Consider the following 17,902-nt stretch of genomic DNA (forward strand, 5'->3'; position numbering starts at 1 on the left):
GGACCATAAGAGCTGACCAGAAGAATTGAAAGTATGATGGAAATGAAGCAGAGGCAGGCTTTGGGAGATGGAGATTAACAGTAATGAAACTAATAAATGTGGGATTACAATGCAATAATTATATTTGTGAAATATGACAGAACAAAAAAAATCTGGAGATATTGGACTTTTTCAGAATTTGTTGGACTTGTAGGGGTCTCTTAAGTATATACCCTACTTCATGTTACTAATGCTTGGAAAAATGCTTTGGGGAGAGAAAGAGGGAGAAAGTTAACTGTTAGTAAAGAAAACTTTTTCCTTAAAAGTACTATTTTACGGTGTTAAGTTTTTTTTGCATGCTATAAAGTAAGGTTTTCTCAGCTATTTTTTTAAGTGGAATGGGGATTGTGAATAGGTGCTACTGTTTTGTTTTTCCTTTCTCCCTTCTCTCTTTCTTCTTCAGTTTTAAGAAATGTAGGCACTGCTGGAAAAAATAAAATAACATGACAAAAAGAAAAACAAATGTGCTTTTTCTCATTCTTGCATGGGGGAATGACTAGATTAAGGACCCTAGATTGATTTAGTAACACATTTGAAGAGAAACCAAGCAAATGAAAAAGAATATTGAATATTATGAGGCTTTCTTCTAGCAAATGAATGTATACTTAGTAGTAAATCGGTATCTGGCCCTCATGTCTCCGTGGAAACAATCTGATAAACAGAAATTGATGGTCTCTATTGAGACATGAGAACTGCACAATCTGATAGAGAGAAATTGGTTACAGTGTGGAGGAGAGTGATTGGCTAGGGAAGAGAGAAATGGGTAGAGATAATGTTCTCTGAAAAGATTTGGGGGTTTTCCCAGCTAGGAGAACTATAAAGATAAGACAAAACATGTTAGCATTTAGTAGTACAGGCTGCACAATGCATCTTAGCATGGATAACCTTTCTTTTAGGTTAACTCAAGTCTATGATTGAGACAGTTGTTCCCATAAGGAGGGTAAAAAATACTTAAAGATGTATACAGTTTTGTGTGTTAGTATTAAATTGATAGGGGTTATTGGGGAGAGGGTTTGAGGGCTTTCAATAAAACAAAAGTTTTGTAAGATGTGACATAGGCTCAAATGGATATGACAAGAAACAGCTATATAAAATAAAGTCCAATCTACCAAACAGTGCATGCATGTAGCACAGAAGCTGGATTTAGACATACAACAAAAAAGGTGTTACACATAAAAGGTGGGAAGGTGGGAATAATAATGTTTTAATATAATGATGCTTTCTGTAACATCCTTAAAAGTCAATTATTTTACAAATAAATTACAAGAAAGAAAGAATAGTGAACTATATTAAAGATGAACAGTGCAAATAGCTGCGTTATAGGAGACACTTGGAAAGAAAAGTGAACATGTGAATTTGATAAAGAAAGATTTTCTGGATAGTTATTCAGCAGAATACCTGGGACAAAGGAAAAGAGGTGTACTTATATTAATTGCAAGAGGAGCTCCAATACTGATAAAAAGAGGATAACAAAAGATAACAATGGTAGAGCTGAAGTACTAAGGGACTACTGGCAAGAAAGGAGGATTACATTGACATGTATTTATTTCCACCCAAAACTGCTATAATGGAGCTTAAACATTTTTTTGTGAGAAATAAATCAGTTTTCAGCAAGGAATATTATGTATAGGTGGGTAATGGAATTTGATTTGCACCAGTGAAGATGTGTCTGGGGGCCTGGAAGGGAAAGTACAACAAAGGAGGGTACATTTTTTGAAGAACTGTATGAAAATATTTGCATGGAAGATGTGAATTCAGTAACAGGAGTTCAGAGTGAATTTACATATTATTCCCCAAGACATACATGGGCTAGGCTAGACAGAATTTGCATATCACAGGAACATGTGCATTTAATTGAAAGGTCTTGATACGTACCAGATAACTATTTCAGATCATGCACCAAAAACTAAAATAAAAACACAGGGTAATGAAATAAAAATGAGGCACTAGCACTTTTCCACCTATCGGTTGAAAAGGGAGGAATTTAAGGAGTGGGTAGTGGAGATTATTCAAGGAGCTATTCGAAAGTATAGAAATTACTTCTGAAAATATAGCCAGGAAGTGAGATAAAATTAAGGAGGAGTTTAAAAATAGTGTGAAAACAGAAAGGGAGCTATGGTTAAGAAGTTACAAGAATTATTCATAGGGACTGACAAATGTTAAAAAGTATTTCAGAATAGGGGAAATCTCAAAGAACAAAAATAGGTTCAACTGCAGAATGCTAAACAAAAAATAAACGGGATTACCTCAATAATATACACGAGTTTAGAAAGACTGCTGTTAATTAACTGTGTGATAATAACACTAGAACACAAAAACATTTAGCACAAGGACTCCAGCAACAGAAGTAGAAAGAGCTGCCCCCAAGCTTAGGGAGCCTATAACACAAAAGATAAGAATAGATCCTACAGAAGTATTAGAAATATTTTGGAAATTCTGTGAAAGTCTGGATAAAGCAGAGAAATATGGAAATCAAGAAAAGATACAAATGGAAATGTTTACGGAAGAAGTAAATATGCCAAGGTTAGCGGTAGATGAGGCTCAATTACTAACAGTTAGGACAGGAGGAGATGAGATACAAATTGTGATTTATAACCAATCTATAGGAGGCTCCTCAGAAATAGATGGTCTTCCTGTGGAAATTTGGAAGCTAGAAGGGAAAAAATCTGAAAGATCTGGAAGGTTTTGTTTAGCAGTATTTTAAGAGGAGAAGCACCAGCATCCTGGAAGAAAGCAGTGGTAACTATAACACCTAAATAAGGTAAAGATCCATCAGATACATCTTTATACAGGTCCGCTTCAATACTAAACCATGATTATCAAGTGTTCCTGTCTATAATGGCTAAAGGAATGGCAAAAGTCATACTAAAATTGACAGATCTGGATCAATGAGGTTTTTTTGGAAGGGATACAAACATCTGACAACATTAAAAGGACACTGATGATCCAGAGGGAAGCAGAATGTAAGAAAATACCATTGTTGTTAGTGGGTCTTGATGCAGGAAAAAGCATTTGACAGAGTAAGCTGGTACTTTATCAGCAGGGAATGGAAGCATTTGCATTTCCTGAAAAAAATTATAAGGTTGATTAAGAGGATACATGAGGGATCAGAGGTGAAAATTAAAGTGGGTGGGGGTCCCCTACGATAATTTCTGTTTGAGCAGAGGAACCAGGCAGGGGTGTCCTCCTTCCCCTTTGTTATTTGCATTATATTTAGAACCATTGGCAAAGAAAATAAGACCCCCATAAATTCAAGGATATAATTGGTATGGTAGTCAAGAAAAGCTGGCTCTATTTGCAGATGACATTTTATACCTGACAAAAACAGAAATAGACATTCAGTGTCTTGGAACATTTTGAAACAGTTTCAAATCTCTTCGGGATACCAAATTAATGAAGCTAAAACAAAGGCAAAAGCAGTAAAGTAGGTACACACATATGAATTGGTTTGGCAATATCCCACACTTATGGGGACATGATAAAATGAAGTATTTAGCAGTACGGATTAAAAATGATTCTGGTGTGGCAGCTAAGGATATGTGGGAAGAGATGAAACAAAAGATAACACTCACACTCTCTCCAGCTACTCTGACATCTGCTCCGGTCTTTATGAAAAAATGAAAGCTGTTATTATGGATAGCAATATAGTAAGATACAAGCAGTTAAAATGTTTGTAGTCCCTTTAGTCTTCTACACAGGTCAGGCATATTTTTTATCAACCAGAGGAGAAGCTGCGGATAGCAATTAATAAAGAGCTGAAATACTATCTGAGAGGGGAAGATAGCAAGAGTCAAGTGGGATAATCAGATTCTTCCAGTAGAACAGGGTGGACTGGGATGACTATTTGAAGAGGCATTTCAGAGCTACACAGTTAAGGCTCCTACACATAGCACAAGCGGAAAACTATAATTCAAAGTGGAATATAAGAGAGACTGGGATTTTGGATGCAGGCCTGTAAGAACAATAATAATCATACAGAATATTACATTCTGAAGTAGCAGAAAGTATTCTAAGAACTAAGCCAACACGGGAATGGAGAAAGGAGACTCTGCCTATAGGGATGACTGCAATTTACTGGAGAAAACTGGCAAAGGAACCAATGTACTGGGAGCAAATAACTAGAGAGGGAAAGGTAATAGAATGGGAAGACACCAATAATTTATTTGGACTGCAGGTTAGACATTGCCTTCCCTATCAAGGACCGACATCGGAGTATAGGCAAAGAGAAAGAAATGGTGTGGGGGGGGGGGGGCCTACATGAAAGACCAGCACAGATAAGAGTTTTTAGTAATGTCTAGAACATAAGCTGCTACTAAAGGAATAATTAGTAGACCATATCAAATACTGCATGATAACTACAAGAATCAACTAGAAGAGGTTAGAAAGGATTGGGAGGAGAGATTGAATAAGCAATTCATAAAAAAACAATGGGAGGATATATATATATATATATATATATATATATATATATATATACATATATATATATATATATATATATATATATATATATATATATATATATACATATATATACACACACATACACACACATATACATTTATGGTGAAGTCTGGCTGGACAAATTTGCCCATTTTCAGCGGAGGCCCGGGGAGAAAAGCTCCATATAACGTATGTCAGTATTTTAAACAAATTAGAAAAATGATAGTAATAAATCACAAAATAACATTATTACAGTTCAAGTTAGTAATAAAGCTAACAGGATCACTTAGTAACACACATTTTGACAGTTACACTGAGTATAAAGAAATCATTCTGAGGAGTAGTGTCTCAGAGATAGAACAGCTTAATATACAATGGAGAAATGTCTCAGATATACCCGTTTGGTACTACAAATTGTTATGCTTAATGTTGTTATAATCACATGGGATCAGTAAACAAATAGAGATGTGCTGAAAGAGGAGAGTAGGGAGAGAGAGAGAGAGAGGGTGAGGATGGGAGTAAGTAAGGTATTCAGTAAGCACAGAGATGTAGTGAAAGTGGAGAATAGGGCGAGCGTGGGTGAGGGTGGGAGTAAGGTATTCAGTAAGCACAGAGATATAGTGAAAGTGTAGAATAGGGGGAGCGAGGGTGAGGATGGGAGTAAGTAAGGTATTCAGTAAGCACAGAGATATAGTGAAAGTGGAGAATAGGGGGAGTGAAGGTGAGGATGGGAGTAAGTAAGGTATTCAGTAAGCACAGAGATATAGTGAAAGTGTAGAATAGGGGGAGCGAGGGTGAGGGTGGGAGTAAGTAAGGTATTCAGTAAGCACAGAGATATAGTGAAAGTGTAGAATAGGGCGAGCGAGGGTGAGGATGGGAGTAGGTAAGGTATTCAGTAAGCACAGAGATATAGTGAAAGTGTAGAATAGGGGGAGCGAGGGTGAGGGTGGGAGTAAGTAAGGTATTCAGTAAGCACAGAGATATAGTGAAAGTGTAGAATAGGGCGAGAAAGGGAGGATGGGAGTAAGTAAGGCATTCAGTAAGCACAGAGATATAGTGAAAGTGTAGAATAGGGGGAGCGAGGGTGAGGGTGGGAGTAAGTAAGGTATTCAGTAAGCACAGAGATATAGTGAAAGTGTAGAATAGGGGGAGCGAGGGTGAGGATGGGAGTAAGTAAGGTATTCAGTAAGCACAGAGATATAGTGAAAGTGGAGAATAGGGCGAGCGAGGGTGAGGGTGGGAGTAAGTAAGGTATTCAGTAAGCACAGAGATATAGTGAAAGTGTAGAACAGGGGGAGCAAGGGTGAGGGTGGGAGTAAGTAAGGTATTCAGTAAGCACAGAGATATAGTGAAAGTGGAGAATAGGGCGAGCAAGGGTGAGGATGGGAGTAAGTAAGGTATTCAGTAAGCACAGAGATATAGTGAAAGTGTAGAATAGGGGGAGCGAGGGTGAGGATGGGAGTAAGTAAGGTATTCAGTAAGCACAGAGATATAGTGAAAGTGGAGAATAGGGCGAGCAAGGGTGAGGGTTGGAGTAAGTAAGGTATTCAGTAAGCACAGAGATATAGTGAAAGTGTAGAATAGGGGGAGCGAGGGTGAGGATGGGAGTAAGTAAGGTATTCAGTAAGCACAGAGATATAGTGAAAGTGGAGAATAGCGCGAGCAAGGGTGAGGATGGGAGTAAGTAAGGGAATCAGTAAGCATAGAGATATAGTGAAAGTGTATAATAGGGGGAGCGAGGGTGAGGGTGGGAGTAAGTAAGGTATTCAGTAAGCACAGAGATATAGCGAAAGTGGAAAACAGGAAGTGGGAGGGTGAGGAAGGGAAAATGGGTTCAGGCTGGGGAGGAGCAGGAGCATAAGTAGGTCTCCCAAATATAAAACAAAATCTAGCAGATTTAGGATTTTTGCTTGGAAATGTTTACATAGATATTTTTATACCCCAAGTAGTCTCCAGAAAATTTATTCTCAGGTAGACAGCAAATGTTGGAGGTGTGACAGGGAAGTGAGGTAATTGGGAACATATTTTCTGGTACTCCAATGAGGTGGCGGACCTTAAGGATTCCTTGCGGGATGCACTGTTGAGATGCTAGGTGTGACAAGGGAGGATGATTTTTCTGAGCTAAGATACAGAATCAGAATTGTCTAGATATGGTAAGGCCTACCTGTGTCTAATTATGGTGCCTGCCAAAAAAGCAATTACTAGAAAATGGAAATCAAAATCTAAACCAACTATGTTACTAGTATGAATATAGTAACAGAGATAAAACTGGAACTGAGATCTTTAGAAAAGGGTAGGAGCAAACTACATAGGAAAAAAATGGGGATTGTGGGAATAATACAAACGGGAGGAATGAGGTTTAAAACAAGTTGTTATTGTCTTTCGGCTTTTCCCGGTTAGGGGTCGCCACAGTAGAACTCCGGTCCGCTAATGATTGGCAGTAGATTTTCATGAACGCCGAGGTGCCAGCTCGACGTTCAACCTTCAACGAAGGCACGACCATTTACGCATGTCTTTCAAACGCCCACCCAACCATGGGGAGGACATGCAGACTCCACACAGAAGGCACTCCCCGCACTCCAGCCGAGAATCAAACAGGAGAACCTCTTGCTGTGAGGCAACAACGCTACCGCTGCACCACCGCGGAAGTCTTAACGAGGTTTAAAATAAGGCAGGACTTAAATGAGTTGTGTAATGTCCGACTGAAAATGATTAGGTATATTATAAGTGATGTATAATGTTTGCAACTGGGATTGTGTCAGTATGGTTTGTGATATAAAATGCTTGCAACTAGAATTATGTCGGTGTGGTTTGTTTTCATTCATATACAAGTATTATTGCCTGTGTCATAAGTGATGGTTTAATAAAGATGTTTGTTTAGAAATTCAATCATTTATGTAACATTGCTTAGGTTATATGATATATAACAATATATGTGAAGTATAATGTTTGTAAATGTGAACTTCTTTAATACAGTTTGATTGCTTTTATATCAATGTAAATTTGCCTATATCACAAGTGATAATTCAATAAAGGTGTTACAAAAATTAAGAGGTGCAGCACCCAGTAGGATAAAAGCACGCTCATAAAACTAAACAATTCACAGGACAAAGTTTACCAAAGCCAAACTGAAGGTAAATTTGGCCTCCCAGGCCAAGGACAGCCACAAGACATTCTTTAGCTATGTCCCCAAACTCAAAGGCAATACACAATTGAGTGCATTTGTATACGATTCGGCAGTTTTAACTGTTTTGTCCAACTGCATGGGTGTCGAGATGTTTGACACTTCTGTCTTAAGAAGCATGAAGTTGGCTTTGGAGAAATTTTTTACAGTGGTTTCCTTAATGGGGGGTGGAGGTAGGATGTGGATATCTATGGTGAATAGCTTTTGGTCGGATCTGACCAAAGAGAAGTTGACTTCAGGTGTGGAACACCAGTCACTCATGTTGGTAATGACCAGGTCTAGTAAATTATTGCCCCTGGTGGGGGTGCGGATAAGTTGATCCGGGGCATTGGAGTTTATAAATTCTAGAAAGCGTTGAGCGAAGGAGTTGGTACAGGAGTAGTTTTCCCAGTTAATGCTGGGGTAGTTGAAATTGCTTACTATTAGTGTGTTTGGTTGAACCCTAATATTTTCCAGTACATCAAGAAAAGAGGAGTGGGAATCCTGGGGCATAGTGGGGGATCTGTAGCAAGCTACAATATGGATTGCAGTTTTTCCCCCATAGTTAGTTGCACTTGGATAACTTCAACTGCATTATGTTGGGCAACTAGCCTGGAGGTGTGGATATCCTTAATGAATATGGACACAACTCCGCCCTTGGTGTTCCAGTCCTGGTTAGATGGCCAAAAGGTACGAGTTATATCCTGGTAATGTAAGAGTGCTCTCTGGAGCCTTGAACCAGATTTCAGTCACTGCACAGATATCGATGTTCTCCATTTTAAGGAGTACCTCGAGTGAGTGCATTTTGAGGTTTAGACTTCTAGTGTTGAGTAGCATTACTCTCAGTTGTTGCTTGCCTGTATCTGTTATGGTGGTGAGTTTGTCGTTTCAACCTTGCCTAAACAAGGCACTATAGGGGTGGCAAGAGTCTTGGCCAGTATCCAGAATCCCAGAGGAGACAGGTGCAGGCCATCTCTGGCAAAGCATCATGGCCTGTCGACCATGTTGTCCCAGGCAGACAGATACTGGACCCCCTTGGAATGACACCAGAAGCTTAGCCAATTGTTGAAGTCAATCATTTTGTCCTTGCACTGCGGTATCATTCTGGGTGAAGGTAGGCTGCTACTTAGGGCTAGGGTCATACCTGCCTAGATTACAAGATCGGAGAGCTCCTCCTTGTCTCTTTTCATGTAGTCCAGAGAGGTACATCTCGGGTCGTTCACACCAACATGGACAATCACCGATTCATATTTGTACTTGTTGTGAACTGACCTGAGTGCGTGGGTTATGTGACGGATCATGGTACCTGACAGGCAGCTAATGGTAACCTTCCCCTTGTCTATTCTGGTGAGTGGAACATCAGTGTGCCCGACTATACAGTCACCTATGACTAATGTGTTAGGCACATTGTTTTGCCTTATGGGCTGTGGTTGTGTAGCACACTGGGTCTGTGTGTTATGTGTTTTTTGGGTTGTGTGGAGGGAGCGTTTCTGCTTAAGAGGTCTCTGTTTCTTGGGCAGATTCTTATGGAGAGCCTCCGAGAATATTTTTATTTACCTATGTGTGGGTTTTGGTGGTGTAGGTATAGTGGGACTATGTGATGAGTGTGGTGTGGTGCAAGTGTTATCTTGACTAAGACGGTCAGTCTTTTGGTTGAGAGTGCTTTGCCTCCAGTTTGGCAAGATAAATGCATCTCTCACAGGTTGTAGTATTGGGTGGTAGGAGGAGAGGGTTGTCAGTGTACATGAGGCAATTGCTACATTGCCCCAAGATGCTCAAATTCATCAGGTAGACAGTAGAGAACACTGGGAGCTGTCCCTTGGACATGCCTGGGTAATCACTACTTCCCAGGTAGACAGGAGAGAACCCCGGGAGCTGTGCCTTGGACATGCCTGGGTAATCACTATTCATCAGGTAGACAGGAGAGAACACCGGGAGCTGTCCCTTGGACATGCCTGGGTAATCACCATTTCCCAGGTAGACAGGAGAGAACCCTGGGAGCTGTCCCTTGGACATGCCTGGGTAAGAGAACACCGGGAGCTGTCCCTTGGATATGCCTGGGTGATCACTATTTCCCAGGTAGACAGGACCGAACACCGGGAGCTGTCCCTTGGACATGCCTGGGTAAGAGAACACCGGGAGCTGTCCCTTGGACATGCCTGGGTAAGAGAACACCGGGAGCTGTCCCTTGGACATGCCTGGGTAAGAGAACACCGGGAGCTGTCCCTTGGACATGCCTGGGTGATCACTATTTCCCAGGTAGACAGAAGAGAACAGCGGGAGCTGTCCCTTGGACATGCCTGGGTAATCACTATTCATCAGGTAGACAGGATAGAACCCCAGGAGCTGTCCCTTGGACATGCCTGGGTAAGAGAACACCAGGAGCTGTCCCTTGGACATGCCTGGGTAAGAGAACACCGGGAGCTGTCCCTTGGACATGCCTGGGTAAGAGAACACCGGGAGCTGTCCCTTGGACATGCCTGGGTAAGAGAACACCGGGAGCTGTCCCTTGGACATGCCTGGGTAAGAGAACACCAGGAGCTGTCCCTTGGACATGCCTGGGCAAGAGAACCCCGGGAGCTGACCCTTGGACATGCCTGGGTGATCACTATTCATCAGGTAGACAGGATAGAACCCCAGGAGGTGTCTCTTGGACATGCCTAGGTAAGAGAACACCGGGAGCTGTCCCTTGGACATGCCTGGGTAAGAGAACACCGGGAGCTGTCCCTTAGACATGCCTGGGTAAGAGAACACCAGGCACTGTCCCTTGGACATGCCTGGGTAAGAGAACACCGGGAGCTGTCCCTTGGACATGCCTGGGTAAGAGAACACCGGGAGCTGTCCCTTGGACATGCCTGGGTAAGAGAACACCGGGCGCTGTCCCTTGGACATGCCTGGGTAAGAGAACACCAGGCGCTGTCCCTTGGACATGCCTGGGTAAGAGAACACCGGGAGCTGTCCCTTGGACATGCCTGCGTAAGAGAACACCGGGAGCTGTCCCTTGGACATGCCTGGTTAAGAGAACACCGGGCGCTGTCCCTTGGACATGCCTGGGTGATCACTATTCATCAGGTAGACAGGATAGAACCCTGGGAGCTGTCCCTTGGACATGCCTGGGTGATCACTTCGGTTCCATTAGGTCAGATCACATCAATATAAAGGAGAGGAGAGCTCTCTCTTTAGCTCTTCAAAACTTTTCATTCCCTCCCTCTTCCAGGGCCTCTCAAAATTTTCACAGATAACACCACAGTGATGTGTTATATCAACAAACAAGGGGGGGGAAAGGTCCTACCCTCTTTGCAGACTTGTCCTTCAGGTCTGGGACCTAGCTATCCAGTATCAAGTGATTCTTCAGGCTCTCTCTATTCCTTCAGAGCAAAATACAGTGGCAGACTCTGAGCAGATCCAGTACACCGTTTCATGAATGGACGCTTCAGAGAGATGCGTTTCTGGATATTGTCCATCAATGGGCTGCTCCACAGCTAAATATTTTTGCCTCCTCTTTGAAGAAACAACTTAATCTTTTCCCAAGTCTTCTGGCTTGGAAGGTGAACACCCTATCTTTTCCTTGGAAGGGGTTGTTTCTCTATGTCTTCCCTCCCCTTCGTCTGATTCCAACAGTCCTACTAAAGATCAAGACGACTCCCGGAAAATCTTGCTGGTGAATCCCTTTTGGCCAAAACAGCATTGGGTCCCCCGTTCTTCACCTAACCAGGGGCAATTACCACAAATTAACCTCACAAGGTGGATCTTCTTACACTCTTCAATTGATGCTGGGGGTGATAGGACTTTGATCCTTTTTAGTCACTTTTTTTTCTGAGGACGTGCTAAGGGTTCCGTAGAAGACAGGAAACCCTCTACCAGGAAATCATATTTGTCTAAACGGAAGAGATTTTCTGTCTGGTGCCTTTCTTGTAACCAGGATCCATTTTCTGTGAGATTGCTCTGGTTCTCTTTATTTGTGTGAATTGCTCCATGCTGGGTTAGCATATTCTTTGGTAAAAGCTCACCTCTTAGCCATTTCTGCTCATCTGCCATCGACTCTTCTTCCCTCTAGATTTGAGGTCAAACAATTTCTTAAATGCATCCTTCATATCAGGCCTCCCAGGAAGCCTATTCCACTCCCTTTGGACCATATTTTGAGAAATGGACTCCGGCTCCTTTTGAGCCTGCAGCTTCAGTTTACTTGCAACAGTGTACATGGAATACTGTTCTTCTTTTAGACCTTACTTTAGCCAAGTAAGGGCTCTGAACTCTAGGCTCTTATGGTTGTTCCTCCTTTTTTAGTTTTTCACAGGGACAGGGTGCATTTTCGTACTAATCCTTCTTTTATGCCCAAGGTGGGCAATAAATCGTCTCAGTCTATTAATTTGCTCTCCTTTTTCTCCTCTACAGTCGGATAGTGAGAAGGTTCTTCACACTTGGGATGAGCACTGAGAGCTCAGATATCATTTGGATAAGACTAAGGCTATTCACAAATGTGAGCAATCTTTCGTTTCCTTTCATCCCAGGTCTTTAGGCTTGGCTTTTTCTAAGGAAGCCATATCCTCCTGGATCTCTAAGGCCAGTTCTTTCTGTTATGCCTTTCATGGTAAATGTCTACCTCTGCTAAGGTTCATTTTACCAGAGCTGTTGCTTTCTCTGGTGCTTTTTTCAAAAGACTGGACACCAATTCCATCCTTAAACTGCTTCTTGGACTTCTGTCCACACTTTCATTAAGCATTACAAGCTGGATATTTCCAGAGCAAAGGCTGGCTTTGCCAGAGCCATCCTGCGTGTATTTCTAGATTCCTCTATGCCTTCCACCTCCCAGGTTTCCTCTTGAGCTTTTGTACTCTCCCTTATGTAAACACTACTGCAAGAGTTCTATGGAAGGACGTAGTACAGCTGTGTAAAATCTTTAACAGTAGATGTCCTTCTCTTCACTGTTGCAGTATTCACTCCATTCTCCTGCTCTGCCTTATTCTCTGTCATCCTGGACTGGAATTCGTTCTCTCTTTCTCCTTATCATGCTTCTCCTGGTTCCTAGGAACATTTGTTCTTACCAAGGCTTTTCAGTTCTGAGATACGTACATCCGTACTCCATCTTTATGCCCTACGGCTTGAGCAGGGAGTATACATGTGAAGTATGACGTCTATATTTTCTTAAGATTTGGTCACTGACTGGACTTTGGACTGGCCTTGGCAGGGAATCCCTTGTGTAAAGAATACTGCAACAGTGAAGAGAATTACATCTACTGTTATGTTAAGATTTTACACAACAGTACTTTCTCCAGGAAGGGGTCACACAGACAAATAACTGGTGTTAGAGCCATGGACTAAAACCAAATGCCAAGAAATGCATAACAGTATCCTTTGGGAAGTCATCCATCCTGGAAACTATCATAATGACAATAAAACCGTAACAGCTGATCCAGCAGTCAGGGACTTGGGACACACAATAATCTACTCTTTGACCATCACGTGTCTATAGTAGTGAGGATATCATTCTATGTTGTGCAACCTATAAACAAAGGTATGGCAACTAGGTACAAGTCTACAGTGCCCTCCCTTTAGTATGTACCTATCCAAATATATCCAATAAATGGAATGTCCACAGAGGTTCCTCACTAAAAGAATACAGGGCCTAAGTTACATGTCCTATGCAGATAGCCTGAAAGCCATATTCCTGTATTCCGTCTCTTACAGGATGTTGAGGGGAGATTTATGCTTGGCAAACAAAGCACTGTCAGACCCCATCCTGATGGACCTCCTGCAAACTGCAAAACAAACAGCACCAGAATTACACATTCTAAAGACTTAAATCTTGCCTCTGATATAAACAGGACCTGCTAGAAAGACAGGCATGTATCCCACAGACCTCCCCTTCTCTGGAGCAGGCTCCCCATCTGTGTGAAGCAGAGTTCCTTCCTAACCCAATTAAAGTGCAACTTGGACAACTAGATGGGACATAGGAAATTAATCCCTGGTTTAGCACCTATGTCTCTAATGGATACAGTCAGCCTGTAAATGGTTCATTTCCTAGCTCCCTGTGTTTCATCTCCCAAGCCCCTGCTTACACTTATTAAGGGTACCTGAACTTGTCAGAGATTTGGGATGCATGGCTTGGCTTAAAAAGGCCCTTGTGGGAGTTAGCCTAGTAAACACCTATGAACCAAAGTTCTCAACTTTACAACATAAATAAGCCTTCTTCGAGGGGCAGGTTAATTACACAAGATTGCCTATCTGTGGAAGAGCTTTTCCTGTGGCCTCTTTTACATTTCATGTTGATGACAGAAATTTACTGCTGGGATTAACATTATAGCACTCATCAAGACTGGGGGTAAACCTATCAAGTAACCTCAATATGGTCATTCAGACCACTTGCCTGATATTAACCTATGAATAATCACATCAGGACAGATGTAGAGTCAACAAACGAACTATGCTACTCATCTTTGTTCCATAACTCATGCAAAGAATGTCTTAAAACGTCCAGCATCCTTACAGCACACAGTGCTACAGGGTAACGGTGATATCCCAAGATTCAGTGCAAGTCCTGAATAACAAGACTACATGATTGAAAATGAGGACATACATATACCAAGTCTAAGATTACGGTTTCTTTGCATATTGCCTTCTCTCCAATGCATGGCAATCACAGATTTGGTATGTATAAGTTTGGGGGGGGGGGCAGGGTGTCCTCCACATCAGTGTATGCAGGGGACTTGCATCCTGCAAAAAAAACAGTAAAGGAAAACAGCCGTTCAATATCCACTGATCTTTATTTTTGGACTTTTTCTAAATAATTCTGGAGCTCACACTTGCAAGTCTTAGAATTACAATAGGAAGCCATGCTATGGTCCTCATGGAGGAATGACTTTCATTCCTACTTTGCTACTTATGCTACACAGCTGCACCCCAATACCAAAACATTCAACAGAACGGCCATACATTGAATGTTCCAGAAAAACAGCTAACACTAAAGTCATCGTTATTGTGATATATCTGTACTCAGTTTAAGCGTTCATGCATTACCATAACTGCACAAGGTTTCTATGGTGAAAAAAATATCACTTTGCCCATGGAAGGTTCAAAACATGACCAACTCTAGCAGCCCATGGAAGGTTCAAAACATGACCAACTCTAGCAGTAGACAAATTCACTAAGATCTGTCAGTGTTCAGCTGATTGCTTCATCTCCAATTACTGGCTTTTAGACACTGGAATAATGACATGAAACGTCATCAGGGAAAAACTGTGCACTGCTTGAACTATAAACTTCAGCACAAATGTAACCTTTGTTTATATCTCTATCTTCACAGCATTACGTATAGAGACAGAAAACTCAGACAACCAAGTGCAACGTTGTGCAACACAGTAAATTTATGCCAATGGAATTTCTGTGGTTAACAACAACAACAACAAAAAAAAAAAGCACTACCTTGTCACTTCAGCTTTTTGATTCAAAACGGCATCAAAAGATCCGCCAGTGCAACTACCTGCATTTCTTACCTGTCTGCCATAGAAGTTTATATCTCCTCTGAAAGAGGCACGAGAGCCAGTGAACGAGAACATTGGGAGGGGGACAGGAATCGGTACATTCACACCAATCTAAAAAAAAAAAAAAAAAAAAGAGTCTTCAGAATTAAAACATTAATGAAACAATATACTACTGAGAAATAATAGAACAGGAAGAAGGAATCTTTCAAATAACGGGGCATGAAAGGCTTCACCAAATGAAACAGAATAAATAACAAAATGAATAAGTAATTTACATCTGTCTGGTGATCCATGTGGTTACATCTGTCTGGTGAATCGTGTGTATTTAGAAAGATGGTAGGGCACCAATTCAAACAGCTCCATTTGTGCACCCAGAAAAATACCCAATGAAAGACGTATTAAGTAAATAAAAAATATCATCATCAATGAAAGTTAATCTTCTACAAGACCTAGCAACCAGCACTCCAAATCTTTGTTACATTTCCTAATATTACATTCTGAAGGATCTACAGATACTGTAAATGTCACAATTTTAATCTAAAATCCTTGACCACCCCAAAGAACTTACTGCTCCCACCAAGCTAACCTCAAAACATATGGGGATATCTGCCTACCTGGCATCTGGTGGGCGTCTCACCTTCTGAACCTTCAATCGTAATTATCGTCGGCCATTCCCCCACAGTGTATATTGTATACTGGCGCACTGGAGTTAAATCAGTCTATGTGGTTACTATGAAACACAAAGCGGTACTGGCACACTGGAGTTAAATCAGTCTATGCGGTTACTATGAAACACAAAGCGGTACTGGCACACTGGAGTTAAATCAGTCTATGCGGTTACTATGAAACACAAAGCGGTACTGGCACACTGGAGTTAAATCAGTCTATGCGGTTACTATGAAACACAAAGCGGTACTGGCACACTGGAGTTAAATCAGTCTATGTGGTTACTATGAAACACAAAGCGGTACTGGCACACTGGAGTTAAATCAGTCTATGCGGTTACTATGAAACACAAAGCGGTACTGGCACACTGGAGTTAAATCAGTCTATGTGGTTACTATGAAACACAAAGCGGTACTGGTGCACTGGAGTTAAATCAGTCTATGCGGTTACTATGAAACACAAAGCGGTATCCCACACTGCAATCATTCTGACAGATCTGCAATCTAAAATATCATTCAGAGTGAAAGCATATCAATTTGTCTTCCTGTCTCCAACTTGCAAATGAATACTTATATAATAAAGGTTCATACTTTGTGTTTGCAAGCTGTAGGGAAAAAATGAATACAAACATCTGAACAAATGAATGGTACCGATATAAAACAGATGTTCACAGGTTCACTGGTACTTACTAAATTTCTGATCTGTGAAAATCTTAAAAAGCCAATCCCTGCATCCCCATGGTAATTACTAATACTTTACATTTTGGAATTTCCATAGACAAAAAGTATGAACCTCCAAAGATGGGCTGCACAAGCATATGTTGGATACTTAACAAGTCTCTCCTATCAAGGAATGCCACTGGTGCTAAACCAGGGACGAATTTGCAATTATTCATCTCTTCGTCTAAGTTACATATGAAAAGAATAAGAGAAGGACTCCACTTCGGACTCCGCTTTACTGGGGAGGGGTAGCAGGCCAGACTCCGCTTTACTGGGGAGGGGAAGCAGGCCAGACTCCGCTTTACTGGGGAGGGGAAGCAGGCCAGACTCCGCTTTACTGGGGAGGGGAAGCAGGCCAGACTCCGCTTTACTGGGGAGGAAGCAGGCCAGACTCCGCTTTACTGGGGAGGGGAAGCAGGCCAGACTCCGCTTTACTGGGGAGGGGAAGCAGGCCAGACTCCGCTTTACTGGGGAGGGGAAGCAGGCCAGACTCCGCTTTACTGGGGAGGGAAGCAGGCCAGACTCGCTTTACTGGGGGAGGGAAGCAGGCCAGACTCCGCTTTACTGGGAGGGAAGCAGGCCAGACTCCGCTTTACTGGGGAGGGGGAGGAAGCAGGCCAGACTCCAGCTTTACTGGGGAGGGAAGCAGGCCAGACTCCGCTTTACTGGGGAGGAAGCAGGCCAGACTCCGCTTTACTGGGGAGGAAGCAGGCCAGACTCAGCTTTACTGGGGAGGAAGCAGGCCAGACTCCGCTTTACTGGGAGGGAAGCAGGCCAGACTCGCTTTACTGGGGAGGGAAGCAGGCCAGACTCCGCTTTACTGGGGAGGGAAGCAGGCCAGACTCCGCTTTACTGGGGAGGAGGAAGCAGGCCAGACTCCGGCTTTACTGGGGAGGGAAGCAGGCCAGACTCCGCTTTACTGGGGAGGAAGCAGGCCAGACTCCGCTTTACTGGGGAGGAAGCAGGCCAGACTCCGCTTTACTGGGGAGGAAGCAGGCCAGACTCCGCTTTACTGGGGAGGAAGCAGGCCAGACTCCGCTTTACTGGGAGGGAAGCAGGCCAGACTCCGCTTTACTGGGGAGGGGAAGCAGGCCAGACTCCGCTTTACTGGGGAGGAAGCAGGCCAGACTCAGCTTTACTGGGGAGGGAAGCAGGCCAGACACGCTTTACTGGGGAGGGAAGCAGGCCAGACTCCGGCTTTACTGGGGAGGGAAGCAGGCCAGACTCCTCTTTACTGGGGAGGGGAAGCAGGCCAGACTCCGCTTTACTGGGGAGGAAGCAGGCCAGACTCGCTTTTACTGGGGAGGGAAGCAGGCCAGACTCGCTTTACTGGGGAAGGGGAAGCAGGCCAGACTCCTGGCTTTACTGGGGGAGGGGAAGCAGGTCAGACT

The 17,902-nt window shown here is 42.7% G+C and overlaps 1 protein-coding gene across 1 annotated transcript in view; it reads right to left on the bottom strand.

Annotated features, from left to right (window-relative positions):
• ALDH6A1 (aldehyde dehydrogenase 6 family member A1) overlaps window positions 1-17,902 on the bottom strand; it is a 403,302-nt gene that overhangs the window by 40,874 nt on the left and 344,526 nt on the right. Inside the window, exon 11 of the mRNA XM_044074724.1 lies at window positions 15,139-15,237. Coding sequence (XP_043930659.1) covers window positions 15,139-15,237 — 99 coding nt within the window. The remainder of the gene's footprint in view (window positions 1-15,138; window positions 15,238-17,902) is intronic.

Source organism: Protopterus annectens, chromosome 6.part0 (assembly GCF_019279795.1).
Source record: "Protopterus annectens isolate FY-2018-M chromosome 6.part0, PAN1.0, whole genome shotgun sequence".
Classification (NCBI taxonomy): Eukaryota; Metazoa; Chordata; order Ceratodontiformes; family Protopteridae; genus Protopterus; species Protopterus annectens.